The sequence below is a fragment of the Lepidochelys olivacea genome (assembly GCF_965140295.1).
Source record: "Lepidochelys olivacea isolate rLepOli2 genome assembly, chromosome: 15".
NCBI lineage: Eukaryota > Metazoa > Chordata > Testudines > Cheloniidae > Lepidochelys > Lepidochelys olivacea.
The window spans coordinates 28263872-28290374 of NC_140425.1; the positions used below are offsets into that span (position 1 = coordinate 28263872).

General features: G+C 41.2%; 2 protein-coding genes across 5 annotated transcripts in view; one reads left to right on the forward strand and one right to left on the reverse strand.

Moving 5' to 3' along the window:
* The window catches only part of MORN3 (MORN repeat containing 3), a 67226-nt gene extending 46837 nt beyond the window's left edge, over positions 1 to 20389 (reverse strand). The window contains exon 1 of the mRNA XM_084649383.1: positions 20159 to 20389. Within this exon, the coding sequence (XP_084505509.1) occupies positions 20159 to 20219 (61 nt within the window). The 5' untranslated portion in view covers positions 20220 to 20389. The remainder of the gene's footprint in view (positions 1 to 20158) is intronic.
* TMEM120B (transmembrane protein 120B) overlaps positions 4232 to 26503 on the forward strand; it is a 41248-nt gene continuing 18976 nt past the window's right edge. Inside the window, exons 1-6 of one of the 4 annotated variants that reach the window (XR_014714269.1) lie at positions 4232 to 4483; positions 13859 to 13977; positions 17281 to 17397; positions 18381 to 18440; positions 20866 to 20961; positions 25048 to 25137. Coding sequence is in view for 3 of the 4 variants with exons in the window: in XM_084649382.1 (XP_084505508.1) it covers positions 4415 to 4483; positions 13859 to 13977; positions 17281 to 17397; positions 18381 to 18440; positions 20866 to 20961; positions 25048 to 25137 (551 nt within the window). In the remaining variant the exon portion in view is untranslated. The remainder of the gene's footprint in view (positions 4484 to 13858; positions 13978 to 17280; positions 17398 to 18380; positions 18441 to 20865; positions 20962 to 25047; positions 25138 to 26503) is intronic. The other 3 variants (XM_084649382.1, XM_084649380.1, XM_084649381.1) reach the window with 3 other exon arrangements.

Sequence of the window (26503 nt, forward strand, 5' to 3'; positions counted from 1 at the left end):
TGTTCCCCAACAAATTATGTTCATCTATGTGTCTGACAATTTTGATCTTTACTAAAGCTTCAACCAGTTTGCCCGATACTGAAGTCAGGTTTACCGGCCTGTAATTGCCGGGGTCACCTCTGGAGCCCTTTTTAAAAATTGGTGTCACATTAGCTATCCTCCAGTCATTTGATACAGAAGCTGATTTAAATGACAGGTTACAGATTACAGTTAGTAGTCCTGCAATTTCACATCTGAGTTCCTTCTGAACTCTTGGGTGAATACCATCTGGTCCTGGTGACTCATTACTGTTTAGTTTATCAATTTGTTCCAAAACCTCCTCTAATGACACCTCAATCTGGGACAGTTCCTAAGATTTGTCACCTAAAAAGAATGGCTCAGGTTTGGGATTCTCCGTCACATCCTCAACCGTGAAGACTGATGCAAATAATTCATTTAGTTTCTCCGCAATGGCCTTATCATCCTTGAGTGCGCCTTTAGCATCTCGATTGTTCAGTGGCCCCACTGGTTGTTTGGCAGGCTTCCTGCTTCTGATGTACTTAAAATTTTTTTTGCTATTACTTCTTGAGTCTTTGGCTAGCTGTTCTTCAAATTCTTTTTTGGCCATCCTAATTATATTTTTACACTTCATTTGCCAGAGTTTATGCTCCTTTCTATTTTCCTTACTAGGATTTAACTTCCACTTTTTAAAGGATGCCTTTTTGCCTCTCACTGCTTCTTTTACTTTGTTGTTTAGCCATGGTGGCTCTTTTAAATGTTTTTTAATTAGGGGTATACATTTAAGTTGAGCCTCTATTATAATGTTTTTAAAATGTTTCCATGCAGTTTGCAGGGATTTTACTTTTTGTGCTGTACCTTTTAATTTCTGTTTAACTAACCTCCCCATTTGTGTAGTTCCCGTTTCTGAAATTAAATGTTACAGTGTTAGGCCGCTGTGGTGTTTTCCCCACCACCACAGGGATGTTAAATTTAATTATATTATGGTCACTGTTACCAAGTGGTCCAGCTATATTCACCTCTTGGACCTGATCCTGTGCTCTACTTTTGCCAGTAGGGAGTATTCCATCCTTATGGTGAATCAGAATATTTTTAACATGTACACAAGTAAATATTAATGTGTGGTTGTGATCTAAAATGTGATTGTCAAACCTTATAATTTTTTTCTAAAATCATATGATTTGTCAAAAATAGTATACTAGAGTAGCACTCTGTATAAACTGTAGGTTTTTTGAACCACATAAAAGATCCCAATGCACTATTCATAAGGTTTGCCTTGGGTTTGCCTTGGTATCCTTGGCCAAATTCCTCTTCCCTTCACTGTTATCTGTTTGCCCGCTGATGTGTCTGTATCCAGTGTTTGGATGTTCTGCTCTCAGAGAATGTAGGGTGTTGTTTGATTAAAAACTCTCAGGGAGTTAAAACTATCCTACTTATCTGAAAGCAAATAGATGGCCTGGAGGGAACTGCAACAATATTCTTTCCATAGACATAATGCCCAGATGCCCTTTCCTTTCCACAGCATCATTATGGGTTTGACTAATGACAGATTAAATAAGAGGGGAACAGTCTGAAGTATCACTAGCAGATGACCCTTGATAGATCTGATAATCTAATTTAAACATGTATCTACAGCATATTTATATGCAATGGCTATGTTTCGAGCCTAAGAATTTTATCTTCTCATCCAACAGAGTCCCATCAGCTTACAAGTGGTAAAATGACTGACCAGCCTTGATAGCCCCCAGTCAGTTTTAGAATTGACTGTTTCTCACTATGAGGAACAGTCAATCTACTTTGCAGAGAATGATAGTTCAGATGACCTCTCAGGAGCCATAGAAGTGTCACGGCAGGAGGGAAGGAAATGCACCATCCTTCCTGAGTTTCAGCCATTGCCCTATTTGGATGCTTAGATTCTCTTGGAGAGATGTGCAAACAAGTGGAGAATGTCTGGGTCCATTATTGTTGGAGATTAATAATGCCCTTTTATGAGAGAGACACCAGCCATTTCAGACCTGGTCCTGGCTGCGTCTCACTGGTTGGTGATCTGCTTGGGACAATGGACAGAACTGCAAGTACCTAGCAAGGGCAGAGGGAATCACTTCAAAGTGGTTCTGCTTGTTCCTGTCAGAGATATCCCAGATGGTGGTGATGGGAGACTTCTCTGCCTTTTTTAGAGCTCTCAGTCATGTCATTCTTATTGGTCAACATTAAAGTGAAACTACTGGGGAAAGACTGTGAGGTAGTATGGGTTACAATGCCCATCAATACATTGATGGTTCAAGTCTGCCTAGTTTCCTACAGCCCAGACAGAACTGTTTCATATCCTCTTAATATCTGGCTGAGATAGGGACCTGGAAAACCTTTTGACTCAATGTGGATAAGATGGAAGTGATGGTGATTGATAGGAGAAAGCATTTTAAAGTCTGACCACCCATTCTCAAAGGGCTTTGGAATATCAGGGTCTTATAGACTCATCTCTGCTCCTGGATTCTCAGATAGCAACAGTGCTGAGAAACACCTTCTTTTAGCTGACCAAAAGATTGTGACTGTTCCTTTTGATGCAGAGCTCATCACAGTTATCCAGGCCTGTGTCCCTTCTAGTACTAGAAGGCAGCAATGCCTTCTACCTGAGACTAATCAAGTAGGCAACTCAGAAGCCTCAACTTGTGCAAGATGTAGGTGCCTGCCTTCTGAACAAGGTGGACTAGGGAGCATTAAAGACCAGAGGTTCTCACCTTGCACTGGCTGCTAGTCAACTTTGAAGTGAGATTCTAGGTTCTGGTCACCATCTACAATGACTTAATGGGCTAGGACCAATCATGCCACATATGTTTGTCCAGAATGCCTATGCTGTCACAAAGATGAGGCTTCAGGGAGCTGGGGGAGGATATTCTTGGTAGTAGGCCATCTCCGTGAGAATTAATTTCTGCTAGAAGCTCTCCTGCCTTATTTACCCAAGCCTGGTCACATTCAAAAAGTGTTGTAAGACTCATCACTTTGTACAGACGTCCTGCTAACTCCCAGCTCTAGTGCCCCAAGCATTCTGCCTATTGTCAATGTTCTCCTCATCTCTGTCCTTTAAGACGAGGAGCTGTGGGAGCCATGGGGAATTTGCTTCCTATGCTAGGAGATCATTTTGCTTTTAATCTAAGACAGGTAAAGTGAGCCTAGATATTACAGTGATGGGTATCTTATAAATGTTTGCAATAATTAATTATAATTTAACAGTTAGTGACTGGATCATTGATTCTCATTATTCCTTGAAGACAACAAGGAATATTGTACATACTTTTCAGGACTGACATGGCTGTCTATATGTGTGAAAGGAATGAGAAAGCAGGGAGAAAGAAAGGAAACAGGAGAGAAGCAGTGTGACTGTGGCCCTGGGAGGGAGCCATGGGAGCTTTTTTGGGCAGAGTACTTAGTGAGAAAGCAGGCTTGGATTTCTGAAAGAAACACCTGACTCGTATAATCAATTTTTCTTAACAGAAACAACGCAGCAAGGGTCCAAATATTGGCTAGCTATTTGGGCCCTATACAACATTAGGAATTTAAATTGTTCCTATCACCACTGTATCTGTGCATTAACAGAATAATCTAAGCAAAATATGGTCACCTCTGTTAATATGTACAGTCTCTCAAGGGATGCAGTTCCTACCGTTTGGTACATTTAATTATAGAATGATTAAAATACTATATTGTGTGCTGAAAGGAATAATCGCACACTGGCAGGGGAACAGGCTGAATGACCTAGTATGATTTTTCAGTCTGGTGCTTCCACAACTCTGTGAAAATGAGACTCCCTTTGATCAGCCCTATCTCTTACCTTGTATCCCTGAAGTGCCAATGCACACCTATGCTCCAGAAGATAAAACTGAATTATCATATGCAATAATTGCACTTTTTTTATCTATTGCTGGAAAAGAAACAATAAATCTCCAAGTGCACAGTGTCCTTGGGAAGATCTCAGTTGACCTTGGCTGGGGTGGCAACGACAGGCTGCAGGTTTAGCCGAGGTTGGAAGCGGGGGCTGCTCTGAGCAGAAAAGCGGCAGGGCTCCTGCATGAGCGGAGATGCGGGCCTGCGGGTTGTGTGCGGAGTGCATGGGCAGGGCAACCAAAAGAGTACAGTCACGGCTACAGCAGAGAGACCCACGCAAGGCGGCAGCAGCGCTACGCACCCGTTCCCCTACCGTAGGCCAGGGGGCCGGTGGGAAGCAGAGCCTGGGCGCGCGCGCGCGTGCTCAGTAAGCACTCCCAACCCCAGGGTTCGCATGATGACGTCAGGACAGGGCGTGCACGTGGCCCTAAGACCAGCTGGAAGCTGGCGCTGCTGTAGCCGCTAGAAAATCGCTCTCGCTCTCTGGAGTCTCCCGGGGAGGCTGAGGGCGGCTGGGGCTGACTGCCCTTGCACCATGTTACTGCAGCCGGAGAGGTATCAGCGAGAGTGGCGAGAGCTGGAAGAGGAATTTCAGCAGCTCCAGGTGATGGGAAGCGGCAGGGTTTTGCAGAGAGGCCAGCCAGTGCTTTGTTTTGGGATGCGGGGGGAAAGCTTTTGCTTTGTTGTGTGTATGCGTCCACACCCCTTTGTGTCCCTGAGCTATGCTTTAAGAGAGGGTTGGGACCGGGCCCCATCACAGCCAATGGGCTTCTGATGCAGGACTCTCTCCAGCTGGGTCATGCTGATAGAGAGGAGGAGATTTGAAAAACCTCTGTTAAAAAACCCAAACTCTTCACCACCGACAGAAGTGGTGTGTATTGGGGTGGAGGTGTCCTTTTTTAAAAAAATGTATAAAAATGAATGATCTTCCCTTGGCCTTCCCCTATGAGGGACACGCTCTGCAGCTGGAATGAGACCTGGCAGTTCTGATTATCTCTAGTATCCGATGAACCTAGGCATGCATTAGAGGAAGCCTGTGATTGGTAACTGAGGAGGGAAAGCCTTGGGATTTGCCATGCATGGAAGGATTAATGTTGTGTATCCGCTAGCTATAGCCCTCCTTTCGCTCACTGTGGCTAATAACTTTCTGGAGAAAGTAAGGCTGTAGAACGTCACATTGGATCATGGATGCAATGCTTGTCAGTGAGGAGAGAAACTACTTGCATAAGGATATTTATTTTTTCTAGAGAAAACTACTTTCTGTACAAAAAGATAATTCTGATTTTTTTTTTAATTGAACAGTTTCTGACAAGCTCTTGGATTTATTCTTTTTGGCATATTTTCATTCTGCTTGGGATGAAATAATTAGCTGAACAGCAATATTTAAAAAAAGCCTACAAACGCTTCAGTGGTAGGTAATATCCTTAAACTTTTTTAGAGTCCATTAGTCAGCCTTTCAGTTTCTCATGATATCTGTTCCAATTGGAGAGTGTATTATTTAACTTTATTTATGGGGTGATTATTGCAGTGTTAGGAGAGAGAATAATTTATTTTATTATGAATAAAAAAAATACTATGCATAGAACTGTGTTTTTTGAATACAACAGCCAAATTAAAGCTCTTTTGGCATCCCCTGTATTAGTTCTCCTGTAAATCTCAACCGCAATACTTTATACCTATATTTGCTGGGGAAGGGGAATTTACGTTATAAGCCATATGAAAAGGTGTTCACTTGATGATTACTCTTCCAGATGCTGGTTTACATTTTGTTATATTAAGCTTGAATTTAATCTGATTCACTCCTATTAGTGCATTTTGGTTTCCAGAAGATCAGATTCTAGCAGCTTGTGGTTTCTGTTGCTGTTTAGGGAATCTATTGTAGTTTGAGTCTTGGCATTGAAGATTTATTAGGAGGTAGGGTGGATGAGATAATATCTCTTATTGGACCAACTTCTGCTGGTGAGAGAGACAAGCTTTCAAGCTACACAGGAAGCATTCACCTTAGCCCATTCTTACCAGTTATTCTATGGTTCTAATGTTATTTCTTAAATTGCAGAAAGGCTGTTTCTGCTGCTTACTGTAGCTGTATTCTGTGTGGAGAAAAGCTGAGAAAGCATTTCATGCAGATGTAAGTGTGGGGATCCTGTAGTACTTCAGCACAGAAGTGGCTAGTCTTGGCGGTAATGCTGGAGTAACTCCATTACTAAACATGGCTCTTAACATTTATTACAATGATGAAACTTTAATGCAGGGTTGTATGTGAATATATGTGAAGGGAAGGAGGTGAGGAAGGAGTCTTAGTGCATTGTTGCCTGCATTAAATGACAGTTAAATAGCAAGCCTGGGCAGGCAGATGTGATATGTAATTTACATGCGTTCATATGTTACTGCTGTAAAATGTCCTAGGTGGGCAATGCGTAACTTTAGGAAAGTTGTGTGGACTATGTAGTTTCTGTAGTACCTTTTGTATGCAAGATGGATTACGAATGGTGCCCACGTATGCTGTGGATCTCTGTATGTCAATATCTTAAAAAATGCAGCTACATACATGGTGAAAACTAGGCTCATTATTTACCAGATCCAGCAACACTATACAATAATGTAGAGAAGGAACTGTGGGCAGTTCGCCCACATGCCACTACATAGCCTTAGTGTCTGGCATGAGGAAGCATGGGGTGGATATATGTAAAGGCACTGTATTTGTATGTGGTGAGGAGGAGCATTGAGTGGTGTTGTTTTTTTTTTTAATGAAAAGTTATTTAGCTGTCACCCTAAACTTCTGAGATGATTAAAGTCCCTGTGGTACTACTTGCAAGAGTAAGTGTGTGAGCCCCAGTGCTCCACCAAATTCGGCAAATCACATTTATTGCAAATCACATTTCTGGCAATTCACAGCGCTGAATAAATAATTATTCTATTCTAGTTAGTTTAGAGTTGTTAGGAATATGGTTTATAGAGGCATACTTGGACTCAGTGACAGCTAGAGAACACTCTCTTTAGACAAATTTGTGTCTCTGTCAGGTCTGGTAGGGACAAACTGGGGAAGCCCTCCGACATCAGTAAAGAACTGACTTCAACTCCTTAGCCATATGGCAGTGTGCACCTTTGTGACCTCTGCTTGTTCAAAAATTGGTTGAGGACTGCCTATTCTCTGACCAGGGATGCATTGGATAGGCAGATGCTGGTCCCCTTGCAAGTAAAGAACTCCCTAAACTGGTGGAATCAGCAGCTCCATGTCTGTGTGGGCATCCCTTTCTTCTGCCCAATCCCATCAGTGACTCTAATGGTGGACGCATGCCTGTTAGAGTGAGGAGCCCATCTTGGCACCTGCACTTTTCAGGGCAGATAGGCAGTCCATGAAACTAGTCCCCACATCAATCTGGTGGAGCTTAGGAGAGTCAGGAATGCGTGCCTCAATTTCCTGCTCTTCATCAGGGGCAAAGCAATCAGGGTCATGATGGACAACATGTCCTACATGTTTTATATCAACAAGCAGGGAGAAGCAAGATCCCCCTCCTTGTGTGATAAAGCTCTGGAAGTGGTGCATAATTAACCATATCCAGATTTCAGCTGCCTACCTTCCTTGCATCCAGAACACACAGCTGATGCCCTCAGTAGAACCTTCTCCTATGACTAGGAATGGGAGCTGGACGTTTAGGTCCTACCAGATGTATTCCAGATATGGGGATGGCCAGAGGTCGATCTTGTTCTCAAAGGTGTCAAAAAGAAGTGTCTTCTTTTCTGTTAAACAGGGGGGTCTTGGTCACCCGCTCCCTGGGGGATGCCTTCCTTTTACTGCAGAAGAAGAATCTGTTCTTTTCCCCCCACAACACTCCTAATTCTAAGGGTGATGACCAAGATCAGGTGGGGGAGTTGCAAGGTTATTGTAAGGGGATTGGGAGTCACAGTATTGCCACCCTTACTTCTGCATTGCCTTCAGAGCTGTGTGGCAGGAGAGCAGTGGCTGCTGGCCGGACACCCAGCTCTGCTGGCACAGCTGCCGCCAGCAACTGCGGAGAAGTAAGTATGGCATGGTATGATATTGCCATCCTTACTTCTGTCTTGTTGCCTTCAGAGCTGGGCCCTTAGCCAGCAACCGCCACGCTCTGGCCACCCACCTCTGAAGGCAGCAGCACAGAAGTAACGGTGGCAATACTGTGACCTCCTACAATAACCTTGGAACTCCCCCATAACCATCTTTTGGGTCAGGACCCCTACAGTTACTACACCATGAAATTTCAGATTTAAATATCTGAAATCATGAAATTTATCCTATGACCGTGAAATTGACCAAAATGGACCGTGAATTTGGTAGGGCCCTATGCATAACATTTCTAAGACATGGGCTTTCCAATCCATCCACACTCTTATATAGGCTCTTATCATCTTGTGTCTGTATTGCTGAAACACTCTCTTTTCTCTGGCCTTCACAAATGCTGTCTTGCTTCACTCTTTCAGAATGCTGCTGGAAGGATAACTTTTGTAGCCTGTTTTTTGTCCCTTTTGTCCCTCTCTTTGCGTCCCTCCACTGGCTCCCCATTCTCTGTCGCATCAAACAAGCTACTTCGTCTTTACCTTCAAGGCCCTTCATGGACATCCCCAACCCTACTTGTCATCTCTCATTTGCTGTTTAGAGGCCGACTCCTGCCTCTGACTTGTCCGCAATGCCAGCTTCCATCATTCACCTAGTTACATTTTCAAACAAGCACCTTTGTGCTGTCTGTCCCTCCTTCTTGGGAGGAGTTCCCTGTCTGTAATGTATCATCTGTTGTCTCTTGTCTTATACTCAGATTGTAAGCTCTCTGGGGAAGGGACTGACTTTTTGTTCTGTTTGTACAATGGCTGGTCCATGGTCCTGGGCCATGATTAGGACCCCTTGGTGTAATGGTAATACAAATAATTAATAAGACTCTTGGATTCTGTTTATTCCTTTGTCATTGACTTGATAGGTGACCTTGAGCAAGTAATTTGCAGGTTAATTTTCAAAAGTGAGTAGTGATTTTTGGGTACTTAACTGCAGACATCTTAAAGGGGCTCTTCTCCCCCTGTCCCCCCGTCCGCCCCCAAGTGCTGATCATCTGCTCTCTAGAAATGAGGCATCTTTAAGCTATTTGAAGCTGGGCACCCTAAATTACTAGTTACCATGCCTTGGTTTCCCAATCTGTACATGTAGGAGGGATGTTGTAAGACTAAATGTTTGTCAAGTGTTTTTGACTTGATTGATTGAAAGGGAGCAGCCAATGGATCTATATAGTTTTGGATCCCAAGCCACACCCCCACACTGGAACCTTGAGGAGCACAGTTCTGGTGCACAGGAACTGCTGACCCTCCTGGCAACCTGCCTCCTTCCTTCCAGCCCTGCGTGACAGAGCCACATCAGTTCTGCTGCCTAGTAGTTGGCCCTAGTTGGGCCTCATGTATCTATGGAAAATGTGGATGTGGGTAAGGATTTTCCCCATAGTGACTAAATAATCAAGTGTGTGTGTACACGTGCATTTGTGCACACAATTTATCTCTGTCTACTAGATATATCCCCATATTGCAGGTCTTCGTATACATCATCTAAATAAGCCTTGCAACAGCCCTGTGAGGAAGGTAGGTGAATGTGTATCTGTGTACATGTGCCATGCACAAGCCTACTTAACCAAAGGTGTGGTGTGCGCAGTAGAACAGACCTCAGGGCACCTATTTAAAAAACAAACAAACCCGCACATTTAAATATGCTATCATAGTATGGTCACAAGTTACACTCAGACTGCAACTTTGATTTCCCAAATATGTTGGGAAACATGACTTTCATTTGTATAAATGAGTAATCATTGAGGCCATGACACTGCAGAGTTTATGAACTCAAGGAAAGTTGTTGTAGTATTTACAACCCTGCATAGCTTCTTAGGAGAAAGGCACCTGTGTGAAGTTGATAAGTTCAAGTTCTTAAATGATCAGCACAGAGTTTTCCACATAGAAAGTTGTGCACTGAAGTTAAACCTCCAGGGATGTATTTGACCTTTGGATTATGCTAGCTAACATAATAGGAGTCATGCACACACTGAACTGCAAAAAGGCACCCTTTGTAAACTTTCCCCAGATATTTCTTAATGAGTAAATAACTTCGCTGTAAAATTTTTTTTTCTTATGGACGTTGATGTGGATTTTACAACAATTGTCTGCTTTCCTGCAGCTGTGGAACTCGCAATCTTTTAAATCTGTGTTTTTAATTAAAGTCTTTCTTTTCAGGAAAATTAAAGCAGAGCCAGAGTGTAATGTATTTAAGAATATTTTAACTCCCTTTGGAAATTAACTTTTTATTTTTTAACCAGATAGTGTAAACAGTCAAAAGAACTGATTGCACAAGCTCAAAAGAAGCAGAATTAGTTAATATTTAAACTGCCTTCCATTAAATAACTGATTCTTAAAAATTAATTTGAGGGGCCATGTCCAGTCCTGGAGATAGTTATTTTGATTATGGCTTTGCTGCCACTGCTTACAGGCATTTTTGAAACTGAAATCCAGTGCATACAGTTCAATTTGTGTTGCATTCTAATTGTGTGTATATATAGTGAACATGTGTTTAAACCCTTATGAGAAGAGAAGCAAATATGTGTTTTTTCTGTATGTTTTTAGCACATTAAGTACTGCTGAATGATGTTAACAAAACTGACAAATGTGTAATTGAACTCCCTCTGATCTTTACTTGAGATGTGCTTAGTGGATAGACCTGCAATGCAAATATAGAATCAGAGAAATGTAGTTCTGGAATGGACTTTAAGAGGTCATCTAGTCCATCTCCCCGTGTGATGCAGGATTAAGTATACCTAGGATATCCCTGGCAGATGTTGTTTGTCTAATTTTGTTCTTAAAACCATAACCTGTGCCATGCTTAACTATGCTTTATAGTTAGAAAGTCCCTCCCCAATGTCTAACCTAATTCTCCTTTGTTGCAAACCAAACCAATTACTTTTATCCTACCCTGTGTGGACATGGGGAACAATTGATCACCATCTTATTTATACATTTAACCCCTTCCTCTTCCTCACCATCTTGTTGTTGTTGTTTTTCCCCTAGTCCAAAATCTTATAAAGCAATGACCAAGATTTTAAATTGGCAGCATAAAGTTGGATTTAGGCACCAAAATAAGTGCCCTGATTTTCAGAAAGCTTGAGCTTCCAGAAGTGCCCTTTGAAGTCAATTGGCACTGCTGGGTGCTCAGCATTTCTGAAAATCAGGCAACTTATTTTGGTGCCTAAATATGAACTTGAAGCCTAATTGTAGGCAGAGAAGGTTCTTTGAAAATCTTGAGCAACGTATTTGCCATAACAGTGGGTATATTAAGGCACTGCCTAATGTGTTAAATTGACTTTTGTGGGAGTAAAAAAAAAAAGAGGGTGGGGTTAATTATGAATGTAAGGGGAACACCCTTGATGTTGGAATCTGAACTCTGCCAGCTACAACAGCTATACTGACTGGCACTACAGAAATGTGTATGTAATAATGACTCTGTTCAGAAATGAGTGGTTACCCTTTTGTAGTGTTAGACCGCTATGTCCAGTGTGAACAGGCATTTGTGTTGGTTACACTCTTAGAATCCCGCTTACAGAAATCTTTATAGACAAACTTCCCTCAGCTAGTTCATAGCACAGTTACTATTTGGCTTGTGATCATGCTGTGTATAGATGAAAATGGTGTCTGGCTGGAACTGTGGTGTGTTTTTTTTTTTTTTTAAAGGGCTTCTGACCTAGTTTGGATAAGGATTTGGTGTCTATACCATGAAATTAGTTTTGCTTGTCTGGAGTGTGTCATGTCATGTCTTCAAGCTGTGTTTGAAAACAGTTGTCTTACTGGTGTGGACGCAGCCAACAGAGTAGAACATCTATTTTAACAAAGCAGGCTGATGTTGAGCTTGGTTTTCTGACTATTGCGGATGGGATCAACCACTTTCACTCCAGGTTAGGAGGACCTGGGAGAAAGCTGTGTCAGATGCTTTTTGTCAAATGTAACTGTTCTGTATAAGTTCTTATACTGCACTCATCACCATAGCAGCTGAGCACTAAATGTGTGTGTGTGATCCCTCCCATTCTTTCCCCAGGGGGCTAAGTGTGTTGCAGTAGTGTCTTGTCTTTGGAATTCTTTTTATAATTTACAAAAATACATGTTGCCATATGTTCGATAGAGAAGGCAAAGTTAAAGAAATACATCTTGCACTTGGAGTGGAAGTTGGTGAAGTTTGCAATGATCCTTAGTTCCTGTAGATGTTCACTTCACCATCTGGAACTGGCCCTTGAGAAAGTTCTGTCTTCTGCACCATGGAGCTTCACCCTTAATGCAGTTTTCTATAATGTGCTAGAGGAGGGAAGCTATCGCTTGTGGTCTTCATCTCAGAGGTTTAGTTGATCTTTTAGCTACACAATGACCTGGGCCCAGTGTAAATTGAAGATGAGGGCAGAGACCTTGAACTTGATTCGATATTCTATGGGAAGCCAGCATAGCAAGCAGAGGACAGGTTTGGTGTGTGTGTTGGTAAGGAGATGTACTGCAGCATTCTGTATTAGATGGAGCTTCCTAAGAGCTGAAGGCTTCATGCCCAGGTATATCACATTGCTTTAGTCCAGCTGAGAGGTGATGAAGGCATGAATAACTGAGGCCAAGTCATGTTTTGTCAGGGTTGGATGGTGTTTCCTAGCCAACTGGAGATGGTAGAAAGCGTTATTCATGGATGCTGCAATGTGAGAGCTTAGTACCAGTAGGAATCCAGGAGCGTTCCTTAGCTAGAAACTGAATTGACCGATGGTGGTTGTCTACCTTCAACCAAATGAGACTGCACCATAGCTGCAAACTCTTCAGAGTACTTTCTTGTGCCCACCAGCATAACCTCTGTCTTGCTTGGGTTTAGCTTCAGCCAGCTGATATGGCCATAATGTGGTGAATGATAGTTAATGCTGAAGGAGCTTTAGTGTGTACTTTTGTCCCAGACGAATTCAGCAAGGGCAATAAAACCAACATAAAGAGTGAAGAAATTACCACGTTAGCCTGCAAGCTAAAATGAGGGGTGCGCATAGGTGCGAGGAACATGCAGATGTGCTCACAGCCAGTGGAAAAGCCAGCCAAGCAGTAATTTATGGGTTCAGAAGTGAAAACAACAGGTTGTGATGAGGAGGCTCTTCTTTTTAAAGAGGGCCTGTCAAGCTGTAGGGAGTGGCAGACTTCAAACTATATCTGTTAATCAGAATATGGTACTGGTTACTAGTCATTCAAATTTGTTTAATTAGCAAAAGTGGTAAAGAGGGTTTTATGTGTAAACCAGGTCTGTTTTCCTCTTTTCTTCCTAGCTCTTCACCTCCCATTTTATTGTACTGTGAAATTGGAGTCCTTGATCTGTCATTTAACCAGCCATTTCACAGAAACAGATTGGGATGGAACATAGGATTATGACTTTACTGGAGGATCAGACTGGAGAAGATTTTTTTTTTTTTTATGAGTGGAAAAGCTCATTATGAAGTATAAATGACCTCTTCAGTAACAGCAAGGGAAATGAAGTAAATAGGAGACATTCCTCCTCCTCTTTATGTAGGCTTTTTATTTTTTAAGTGAAATTTATAATCACTTGGACTGGGCATTCATGTGCCATAGGTATCCTGAGAACCTTGCATAGAATGAAACCAATTTAAGATAAATGGTGCACTTGGCCATATTTCAGCAGCAGGTACCTTCCCCACTAGGAATGACATCAAAATCATGAAAATGACTTTTGTTTTTGGTGGTGGTGTTGAAGTTACTGGGAGATACAGATGTTAATCTCAAAAAGCACCCACAGTTACAGGCAGACCTGTTCCTTAGGCAGGTAGGAGCAAGATGGAGGAGCAACCTGGGCCCCTGCTCTCCCAGAAAAATAGCGTGTGTCTTGTTTTTGTTTTTCTCCAAAGGTTTTTCTGGCTTAAAAAAATTGCATCTTCTTTCTCCTTTTTTCTCTGCTCTTTTGCAGGAAACTCACAAGGTCTATAGACAGAAACTTGAAGAACTCAATAACTTGCAGGCTGCATGCAGCAGCTCCATTCGTAAGCAGAAGAGGAAATTAAAAGACTTGAAATACAGCCTCCAACGGTAATGGGATAGTCTTGGGGGCGGTTCTCCTGAGTGACTGAAATACAGGCTATAACTATTGTTTTGCTGCATTCCCAGTCTCCTAAAAAGCGAGCCGCCTTAGGTTATCACAGCGGTGTAAATTTTGATGTAACTACTACCATAATAGATTCATAGAAATAGAAAAGACCAACTAGATCATCTCATGTATCCCTCAGGAGCCAATACAGAATTGCTCCCTACAATATATTTTGTTGTAGGAATATTTTTATACTGTAGGACTGCATTGCCATCAGGCTGTTACCTGTAGTTTTATTAGTAAGATAAAACTCAGTTCCATCTAACTATGGAAAAGTCATGTGAATTCGTTGGTAGCCATGTAGTTGCATCTGAAGGTAAATTTTAATCCTCAGTGGTATTCTTCCAATATGGTGTTTGGATACCCAACTCCCAACAACAACATTGGCTTATTGGGGACTTTAATATACTTCTAAAAGAGGAATAGTTTTTTAATCTTTTTTTTTTTTTTTTTTTGAGATTTAAAGCTGATATTGTAATATTTGTACTGGTTAACATTTACTTCCCAGTTCATCAAATATTTATCTTTTAGAGTTACTCTGTGTTAGATCATATGTAAGCATTGATTAACCACCAGACTAAGATACATTTTTAAAGAGAAGGAGATGAGGACTTGATAGTGTTCTACTACGTGGACTTTTAGTTATCATCTACTAATATTTCCTTTTCAGAATTTCCTGATGTGACCCAATTTATTGTCCCATTTCCAAGTGCTCAAGTGGTAAACGTTGAAAAATGAACTCCCCTTTCCTTCTGTTCTACCACTACAAAGCAATACTCCTGAGGACATTCTGCACCAAAAAAAAAAATTTCTGCACACAATATTTTAAAATTCTGCAAATTTTATTTGTCAAATAAATGTGGAGGCTCCAGCATGGCATTGGGGAGCACAGGCCACTGGCTGCACAGAGGTGGGAGATCACTGTGCAACCTCTTCTCCACCCCGCCAAGGACGTGGACTCAGCAGTGAGGCTGCACCCAACCCTGACGCAGTGCAAGGACCTGGCCTGCCCCAGAAACGCTCCAGGGGCCCTGCCCTCCCTGTGTCAGCTGCATCAGGTGTTGGCAGACAGGCTCAGTAAGGCAGGATCCAAGTGTGGAGGGGCTTAGTGTGGGGGGATCCAGGTGTGAGTTGAGAAGGTTTTGTCTGGGGCAATCTGGGTGCAGGTGGCTCAGTAGGGGATCTGGATGCGCAGGGGCTTGTTGCGGGGTTTGGGGTGCAATGATAATGGGACTCTGTCAGGGGGTCCAGGTGAGAAGGTGTTTGGGGCTCAATGGGGGGGGATCTGGGTGTGGGGGGCTGAGTAGGGGGTCTAGATGCTGAGGGAGTGGGGCTCAGTGGGGTGGGTATCCAGATGCAGCTGACTGAGGCTCGATAGGGTGGGGATCCAGGTGTGGGTTGCTTGTTGGGGTAGTCCAGGTGCAGGTGGAGAGGGGCTCATCGGGGGGTTCTGAGTGTGTGTGGGGGGGGAGAGGATCGGCGGGAGGGTCAGGGTATGCGGGGGTCTGGATGCATGGGGATTAGGCAGATGGAGAAGCAGCTCCCTGTACAGGGATCCCTCCCCCTGCAGCTGAGGAGCGATGGGTGCAGGAGGTGGGGGTGGGGAGTTTGCAGAACTTCCTGCCACTGGAGGAGAAATCTGGGGATGGGTCTGTCCCATCCCCAGATGCCGTGAAGAGGAAGTCCTGTCCTCCCTAGCCCAGCTGGGACTAGCAGCTAAACCCGGCACAGGGTAGGAGCCACCAGTCGGGTCTTCCCCTGTCCTGCCCCATGCCCCCACAGTGATTTACCCCTCTGCCGGCTGCCCCAGGCACCTGAAACACACTGCTGGGGAGGATCTCCTGACTGCTCTTGTGGCTTCCCTTTGCTTCCCTTTCAGAAAGTAATTTTTCTGCGGGGAAGCAAAAAAATCTGCGGGGGACATAAATTCTGTGCATACACAGTGGTGCATAATTCCTCCAGGAGTAAAAGGAATCTGCATTTTTCCCCTTTGTTTTGAGCACTGGCAGGCTGTTCCCTATCTGTTCACACATTGGTAGTTTTAATGCAACTGGAATAATCTCTTAGCAGAGCTGGGCAGTAAATTAAAAAATCCACAGAAGTGTCATCTTGCTTTATAGTTTGGAGATTACATTTGTTTCTCCTCCTCATCCCCCTCAAACTTTCTCTCCTTTGGTACAAAGCAGTGAGCTCCGTATGACAATCTGTTTTAGAGGTTTTTTAAAATGTCCATCATTGCACTATTTCAGCACTTAGCTCTTCCTTCTATTCAGAAGAACTTTGTGTGCTGAGCAGCGGTATGATTGAGATTAGAGTCACAAAGCAGTTAATGGAAAGCCCTCCTATTGCTCTAATATTGTCTGTATTCAGCCGTGCTTAAACTGGCACCACCTGCTGTCCCCAGAGCTGCTGATTTCAATAGAGGGGAGACAGCAGGAAGAGCTGATCTGGAGGTTCTTTTCCCCTGCCTTCCTCCATCTAACATACATTAATTGTATAGGGACCAAATCGATCTCTTGGATTTAAATTAGTTAACATCCTTTCACTTGAGGCTCTGTAGGCTGCATGATGTCACTTTGAAAGGCTATACAGTATGGGCTTGTTGGGTTTTTTTTTCCCCTTCAGATTGCCTTTTATGAAGTTTATGGTCTGGATAGAGATTTTTCAATTTAAAAGCACACTCAGATCAGTTTCGAATTTTTAAAAGCAAGCTTTTATAAAATACCTGTAAGACTATTTTAAAAAATTAAAGATAATGAAAAGTTCCTTTTGAAAAGGGATTGATAACATTACTTAGCAGTTTTTTGGAATCGAAACATATAGCAGCTTGCTAATGAACTGAGAAACAAAAAGCAAAATTGATTAGAAATTTTCACATTAGGTTATAATCATTGACTAGTCTTTCTGTTGCTCAAGCTGAACATAGTGTGAAAGTAAAGAAACAGTGTAAACAGATTTCAGAGTAGCAGCCGTGTTAGTCTGTATCTGCAAAAAGAAAAGGAGGACTTGTGGCACCTAAGATGAACAGAGGAAAGTAAGATTTTATTTTTTCAGTTTTAACAGCCAAAGTTTAAAGGTAAGCTCGTGCTGTTAGAAGTGCTGGTAAGGAAATACCTTTTTTTTTTTTCCTTCTTCTTCTTCTTTTTTTTTTTTTTTTATTTTAAAGTTACCATGTTTAAGCTGATTTTTATCCCCTTTAAAATCCATTTTGTAAAAAGGGATCTGTGTTTTCACCATCCTCGCAGGTGCAAACACAAGTCTAGTCCTGAAGAATCTGATCTCATACAGCAAATTAACACCCAGATCAAAGACAGGCAAAATATATTCTTTGACATGGAAGCCTATTTACCAAAGAGAAATGGGTATGTATTTATTAAAAATTAATCTTCCTAATATAAAGCTGCTACAAGTATTTAGATCAGTGTGTCTCTTCTTAGAGAATTTAACAGATATATCTGCAAAGAATAAGAGGAAAGCAGAAGGTAAATAAAACGGTAATATAGTAGGTTTCAGAGTAACAGCCGTGTTAGTCTGTCTTTGCAAAAAGAAAAGGAGTACTTGTGGCACCTTAGAGACTAACCAATTTATTTGAGCATGAGCTTTCGTGAGCTACAGCTCACTTCATCGGATAGCACAGTGGACTATTTGATGTTTAATCACATTCCTGCTTGCGGGAGGATTGAAATGGAGAGGGAAAGATGAATCAGAAATAAATTTCACTTTTGAAAGAAACTATATGGGCTCTAAGGCTTGGCAAACCTGGAAATTTGTTATTCAGAATATTCATGTAAATGCTCCCGTATTACAATTATAATTGTATTGGCTTTTGCTCTTTGGTACCAAGAGAACTCTCATCTGTGGTACTCTGTCTTAACAGTACTGGGATGCCATTCATGGGCTGCTTCTTGCAGATGTAGCTATCTTGCTGTGAAAATATTAATCCAGTTTCCCCATCCCTGATTTTCACTGTTGATTCATAATTTCTCCTGATCCCTAACACTACAGACAGTAAAGAGGCCTCCCACCAGAAACTTTTTATCTGTCTTACTCCTTAAAATGTTGATTTAATAAAAAAAAAAACAAAAAAAAAACACCACCACACCAATCACCAACTAATATTGGGGATCAATTTGAAGAGAGTACTGATGTTATTCCTAAGGCACCATTTGCATTTTATACGAATTTCTCTAGTTTCATCTCTTGCTATAATTAAAAAATCTAGACCACAATATGCAGTATTGCTTACTGGAGTTGGAACATCTTTCTAAATCTAGCCTGCGGGGCAGCAGTTCTTTTGTATTAAATTAAAATGGACTGATCTGTCTTTGGATGTTTTGTCTTTCAGTTTGTACTTAAATCTGGTATTGGGAAATGTGAATGTAACTCTTCTAAGTAACCAGGCAAAGTAAGTGGGGTTTTTTTTGTTTACAGTTGTTCCCAGTTAGTAGAAGACAGATATTGAAGTACAGCATAGGTGATTTTTTCCCCATAGCATGAGCAGGGTATTGGCCCTGCAAGATCAACCAATAGAGCTATGTACTATTCAAAATACTGTGCCAGATTTATCCATGTAATTCCACTGAATTCAAACTGACCACTTGTTTTTAAACAACTAGTTTAGTATGTGGGGGCCACACACATGGACTTATACTGGAGAAGAGCATAAATTGTGATTTTTTTTTTCTTTTGTAACTGTAAAAATAGCAGTGTGATTCCAGCTATATTGGGTCTCAGTGGCTTCCAGAGAAAATTTGATCCATTTATAAATAGAAAAGGAGAAAAATATATATATTTAACTGCCAGTCCTGAAACTAGCCCTTTGAATTTTAATTAAGCTGGTTCTCTCTGGCTTGTACCTATATCATCAGTAATAAAGAATCTGCAGATGAGACTGTGACCTCCCAGTTAAACATCTGTAACACCATTGTCTTCAAGGTATTCACTGTGAATCCCTATTGTGAGACCATGTTAAGGACGGGTATTACTGAGGACAGAGTATGACCCTGGAATTGGAAGTATAATTATCGTTTGGAGTAGAAATGTGATGTGTTGGCAGTTGGGCTGCCTAAGCTCTGGTTCTGTCTTCACCACAACCTGTTTAACCAAGGTGAAACAAAGTGTAAAATGTAATACAGCATGAATCATTATTAGACTGCGTCTCAGGGATGCCATCTGCAACCCGCAAAGACTAAATAGGTTCCCTCAAGGGTCCATTCTAGCTCCAGCACTTTTCAACCTATATACCAGCAATATTCCACCAACATACTGCCGCACGTTCATGTTACGTGGATGACCTTGTGCTGGCTACTCAGGCTTCCTCATTTGAAACCTCAGAAAAGATTCTAGAACAGGACTTTAAAAGCCTTTAGAAATCTGTTTCTAGGTGGTTAAAGCCAAATGCCTCAAACAGTGGTCTCAGCTTTCGATTTGAATAGTATGCAGGCCAAGAAGACATTAAACATCAATTTCTGTGGGTCACTGTTGATGGATGATCATAATCCTGGATAACCCTGAACTGCACACTCAGCTTCCGTCGCCACCTTGAACAAACCAAAAGGGAAACGAAGGCCAGGGTCAACATCATACAGAAACTTGCAGGAATATCTTGGGGAAGCAACACCTGCACACGCCAAATGTTGACACTAGCCCTGCTTCATTCCACAGAGAAATATTGTGCCCCAATTTGGAGCCAAAGCCCCCACACAATTTTAGTGGACCCAGAAATTAATGCTGCTCTGTGCATAATCAGTAGCACCCTCCTGTCCATGCCATTTCCATGCCTATCAGCATTGGCTAACATTGTGCCAGCACATATCTGACAAGATGCTGCGACAGTTAGAGAGAACATAAAGATCATGGCAAATACCATACTACTGCTCCACTATGACATAAAACACACCCGCACACCCGCCACTGACTAACACTGAGAAAACCCTTCTGGTCTCGTGCCACAGCCCTCCGGAGCAGAAGACAAGGATGTTCGCAGAAGATGGTCTGAAGCCTGAGTGGTTGCCAACATACCAAACAGAAATCTAATCCATGACCCCAACTGTGCAAGTTCTGGGCTTCTCCTCCCCACGGCACATAGGGACAGCACCCGACATGGAAGATATGCATACTTACTCCATAGAAGGAAATTGAGGGAATCACCGAACTGTGACATGGTGCAAACTGTCGGCAACATCACGGATGATTGCTCATCCTGGAAGAGTCACAGCCATTCAGGAGACACCCCTGTCTGCTCTGAACTGGATAAAAGACCTTAAGATCCAGCTGTAGTCACATAGTTGCTTTCACTGTTCCACTATCGTCATACAGAAATAGTTGTCTCATAATATTTACTTATCTCGCAGGGTGTTGAGATTGAATTAATTCATGTTAATGAAGAGCTTTATTAAAGTGAAGCCTCTCTCAGTGGTGCCATAGAAGTACAAAGGTCTTACTGCTATTCTACCATGCTTGCATTTTCTCAGTGGGAGGAAAATGGAACAGTGAGCTACATGTGTGGTGTTTTTTTGGGGGTGGGGGGAGAGATGAGGAAGAAATGTTCTTCAGGATTACTTTAAAGCTTGTTTTTGTGGTGTCTCGTCTTCTCCCCCCCCCCCCCCCATTTAAGTTGATAAGAAAAGCACCCAAGAAAAAAACTATGAATATTAGTTAAAGAAGTTTTTTGTCTTTGGACAGATAGGGTGTTAAGTGTACTACATGTAAGTAGAATGGGAACTCTACTTGTAGAATGTAAATCAGTTTTAAAACCACAAATATTTAGATGTTTTACTTGTTTTTAATGGCAGAAATATTAATACTTTTACATTATTTTGTCATCCCAGGTTTGCCTACAAAGATGAATATGAAAAGTTCAAACTTTATTTGACAATAATCTTGTTACTTGGTGCTGTAGCATGCAGGTTTATTCTTCATTATAGGTAAGGCAGTACTTTTATTTCTGACTAAACACTTAAATAAAAATATAGTGTTGAATGTTGAGTTAGAAACCACTATCTTCTCTGCATCTCAGAATCAGAATTTAACAAACAAAACTGCTAACTCTACTGTGATTAGTGCAGAATTCAGAGTTAAGAGGTGCCATCAAGATAAATCCTAGTGCTGTCCTGAAAAAACACTTGTGAGTAGTCCCATTTTCTTCAATGGAGCTATTTATGTACATAAAAGTTATTCATGTGGAAATATTTGGAGGATCAGGCACCATATCTTTTAAAACCAATTTCCTTTCCTTTGCTACTAGTAGCACCATAAATTATTACAGCTGAAAGCATTTTTAAATTTACTATTTAATAGGGCTGTCAAGCAATTAAAAAAATTAATTGTGATTAATCACATTGTTAAACAATAATAGAATACCATTTATTTAAATATTTTTGGATGTTTTCTACTTTTTCAGATATATTGATTTTTACAGTGCAAATATTTGTAATCAAAATATACACTTTGATTTCAATTACAACACAGAATACCAACTGTACAGTGCTCACTTTATATTTATTTTTTATTACAAGTCTTTGCACTGTAACAAGACAAAAGAAATAGTATTTTTCAATTCACCTAATACAAGTACTGTAATGCAATCTCTTTATCATGGACGTTGAACTTACAAATATAGAATTATGTACAAAAATACTGCATTCAAAAATAAAACAATCTAAAATTTTAGCGCTTGCAAGTCCACTCAGTCCTACTTCTTGTTCAGCCAGTCGCTCTGACAAACAAGTTTGTTTACACTTGCAGGAGATAATGCTGCCCACTTCTTATTTACAGTGACACCTGAAAGGTGAGAACAGGCGTTCTCATGGCACTTTTGTAGCCAGTGTTGCTAGATATTTACGTGCCACATGCGCCTACTTCAGCCGCCATTCCAGGGGACATGCGTCCATGCTGATGACGGGTTCTGCTTGAAAACCATCCAAAGCAGTGCGGACCAATGCACGTTCATTTTCATTATCTGAGTCAGACGCTACCAGCAGAAGGTTGATTTTCTTTTTTGGTGGGTAAGGTTCTGTAGTTTCCGTATTGGAGTGTTGCTCTTTTAAGACTAAAGAAAGCATGCTCCCTACCTTATCCCTCTGAGATTTTGGAAGGTACTTTAGATTCTTAAATCTTGGGTCGAGTGCTGTAGCTATCTTTACAAATCTCACATCGGTACCTTCTTTGCGTTTTGTCAGATCTGCAGTGAAAATGTTCTTAAAATGAACAACATGTGCTGGGTCATCATCCGAGAGTGCTATAATATGAAGTATATGGCAGAATGCGGGTAAAACAGAGCAGGGGACATACAATTCTCCCCCAAGGAATTCAGTCAAAAATTAATTTACACTTTTTTTTAAACGAGTGTCATCAGCATGGAAGCATGTCCTCTGGAATGGTGGCTGAAGCATGAAGGGGCATATGAATGTTTAGCATATCTGGCACATAAATACCTTGCAATGATGGCTACAAAAATGCCATGCAAATGCCTGTTCTCACTTTCTGGTGACATTGTAAATAAGAAGAGGGCAGCATTATCTCCTGTAAATGTAAACAAGTTTGTTTACATATCTATTCAAGGGACACCATCATGGGGCCTAATCACACCAGCCACACTATCAGAGACTCATTCACCTGTGCATCTACCAATGTGATATATGCCATTATGTGCCAGCAATGCCCCTCTGCCATGTACATTGGCCAAACTGGACAGTCTCTACGTAAAAGAATAAATGGACACAAATCAGACGTCAAGAACTATAACATTCAAAAACCAGTCAGAGAACACTTCAATCTCTTTGGTCACTCGATTACAGACCTAAAAGTGGCAATTCTTCAACAAAAAACCTTCAAAAACTGACTCCAACGAGAGACTGCTGAATTGGAGTTAATTTGCAAACTGAATACAATTGACTTAGGCTTGAATAAAGACTGGGAATGGATGTGTCATTACACAAAGTAAAACTATTTCCCCTTGTTTATTTCCCCCCCTACTGTTCCTCACACGTTCTTGTCAACTGCTGGAAATGGCCCACCTTGATTATCACTACAAAAGGTCCCCCTCTCCCCCCGGCTCACCTGCTGGTAATAGCTCACCTTACCTGATCACTCTTTTACAGTCTGTATCGTAACACCCACTGTTTCATGTTCTCTGTGTATATAAAATCTCCCCACTTTATTTTCCACGGCATGCATCCGATGAAGTGAGCTGTAGCTCACGAAAGCTCATGCTCAAATAAATTTGTTAGTCTCTAAGGTGCCACAAGTACTCCTTTTCTTTTTGTTTGTCTGAGTATCAGAGGGGTAGCTGTGTTAGTCTGTATCCACAAAAACAACGAGGAGTCCAGTGGCACCTTCATGGGTAAAAAAACCTACTTCTTCAGATGTATGAAGAAGTGGGTTTTTTACCCACGAAAGCTTATGCCCAAATAAATCTGTCAGTCTTTAAAGTGCCACCGGACTCCTCGTTGTTTTTGTTTGTGTGAGCGATTGGTTGAACAAGAAGTAGGACTCAGTGCACTTGTAGCCTCTGAAGTTTTACTTTGTTTTTGAGTGCAGTTATGTAACAAAAAAAAAAAAATCTACATTTGTAAGTTGCACTTTCAGGACAGAGAGATTGCACTACAGTACTTGTAGGACGTGAATTGAAATACTATTTCTTTTTATCATTTTTACAGTGCAAATATTTGTAATCAAAATATACACTTTGATTTCAATTACAACACATAATACAAGAGATATCTATACATAGATATATCTATGAAAATGTAGAAAAACATCCAAAACATTTAATAAATTTCAACTGGTAGTCTCTTGTTTAACAGTGTGATTAAAACTGCGATTAATCATGGTTGATTTAATTTGAGTTAACTCATGCGATTAACTCAGTGGATCTCAAACTTTTTTTATTGGTGACCCCTTTCACATTGAAAGCCTCTGAGTGCGACCTCCCCCAATAAGTTAAACACACTGTGTAATATATTTAACATCATTATAAATGCTGGAGGCAAGCGGGGTTTGGGGTGGAGGTTGACAACTCGCGAGCCCCCTAGCGGGTCCCAATCCCCAGTTTGAGAACCCCCACGTTAACTGCAATTAACCAACAGCCCTATTTAATCATTTGTTTATTTATGTATTTAGCTCAGCTTGGACAATGCTAGACTCATTGGGGTTTTTTTGTTTTTTGTTTTTTCTTGCTGGTGGTAATGCACTATGACAGCATTGTAATTTTGGGACTGCAAACATTGCAGGGGAATGTGCAAATCAAAGCAAACGCTGTCCTTTCTAAAAGTAAATTAAAAGCAATGAAAATGTCTCTGGCATTGTACGACTTCTTGTATTTAATTGTGAGCAAAACTTGAGCCTGGCCCTCCTGTTAAGCTCCTTTTTAAATCTGCCATGAATGCAACATCATTTGTTAAGGATATAATTCCCTGGAATGCACAAATGCTCAGGGTTGTTTAGACTTTAAACTTTAGGAAGTCAAAATAGAGGAGTTTTTCAGGTCTTGAAAACAGAGTACAGTGCTCTACTGTGTTGTTAGTTGATTGGATTTATATAGATCTAATCATATCTGCTCATTAAATTAGCCTGAAAATGCCTGTGTAAATTGGATCATCTGCTTCTTCTATGGAGCACTCCCTCCTTCAAATGGAATTAATGTCATCTCTACACACCTGCTCATCAACCTGGGATCCCAAGTCCTTTTTTTTTTTTTTTTTATCATATAGCACTTTCCCAGTCTCCCAAAGTAACAGAGTCTATTTCTTCCCTTCCTCCCCCCCCCCCCGGCAAAAAAAAATTTGCATAGTTCTTGAAGAAAAGACAAGGTGTAGGGGGGTTTTCAGCAGGACTAGTCATGTGTAACATTAAGCATGTACCTAAGGGTTTGGAGGATCAGGGCCTTAATGTCTGGTTTCACACAAACTATTTTTCACTTACACAGTTCTTGGGGTAGGGAGGAGAATAATCTTGAAATGGATATTTATCGTAACAAGATTTGCTTGTTTTTGTTACTCTTTTTTTAATAGGGTGACAGATGAAGTGTTTAACTTCCTGTTGGTGTGGTATTATTGCACATTGACAATAAGGGAAAGCATTCTCATCAACAATGGATCAAGGTACCATATGATATTCCAAAGTAATTCAAAGCACAGGATTCATTTAAAACAAAAAGGCAAAGATGGTTTGTTGGAATCCCAGTGAGGTTGGGATAAAAATCCTGCTAAGTCCTTTTTATTTGACCCTTTTGAACATCCATTTCCAAACACACACATCCACTTGGGGGTGAGAAAAACAAAGGCAAGTTATGAAGAAACTGTGCCTTGATCCCTTACACCAGAGTGCTGAATGTGCTTATATTAATAAACTAGTTTTTAGTGAGTTAGTAATAAGCTAGTTTGTCTTTATAGAAACTGAACTGGCAGGGTTTCCTGCGAATGTGAAAGATTGACAGTCTAAATATGCTTTAATTTTGCACTTTCCTTTGACTACCTCCTCACACCTTTAACTCAGTCTAAGGTGACACTATCATAAGCATAAGACATAATTGAAGATCATCTGCATCACTGATTTCATCTCCGTGCAGATGTTAGATGCCACCCTCATAATTCAATAATATATACATTCTCTGAGACTACAGTTGATCTTAAGAACATAAGAATGGCCATACTGGGTCAGACCAAAGGTCCATCCAGCCCAGTATCCTGTCTACCGACAGTGGCCAATGCCAGATGCCCCAGAGGGAGTGAACCTAACAGGTAATGATCAAGTGATCTCTCTCCCACCATCCATCTCCACCCTCTGACAAACAGAGGTTAGGGACACCATTCCTTACCCCCCATCCTGGCTAATAGCCATTAATGGACTTAACCTCCACGAATTTATCCAGTTCTCGTTTAAACCCTGTTATAGTCCTAGCCTTCACAACCTCCTCAGGCAAGGAGTTTCTCCAGCAAGGTTGACTCTGCGCTGAGTGAAGAAGAACTTCCTTTTATTTGTTTTAAATCTGCTACCCATTCATTTCATTTAGTGGCCCCTAGTTCTTATATTATGGGAACAAGTAAATAACTTTTCCTTATTCACTTTCTCCACACCACTCATGATTTTATATACCTCGATCATATCCCCCCTTAGACTCCTCTTTTCCAAGCTGAAAAGTCCTAGCCTCTTTAATCTCTCCTTTATATGAGACCCGTTCCAAGCCCCTAATAATTTTAGTTGTCCTTTTCTGAACCTTTTCTAATGCCAGTGTATCTCTTTTGAGATGAGGAGACCACATCTGTACACACTACTCAAGATATGGGCGTACCATGGATTTATATAAGGGCAATAAGATATTCTCCATCTTATTCTCTATCCCTTTTTTAATGATTCCTAACATCCAGTTTGCTTTTTTGACGGCCGCTGGACGCTGCGTGGACATCTTCAGAGAACTATCCACGATGACTCCAAGATCTTTCTCCTGATTAGTTGTAGCTAAATTAG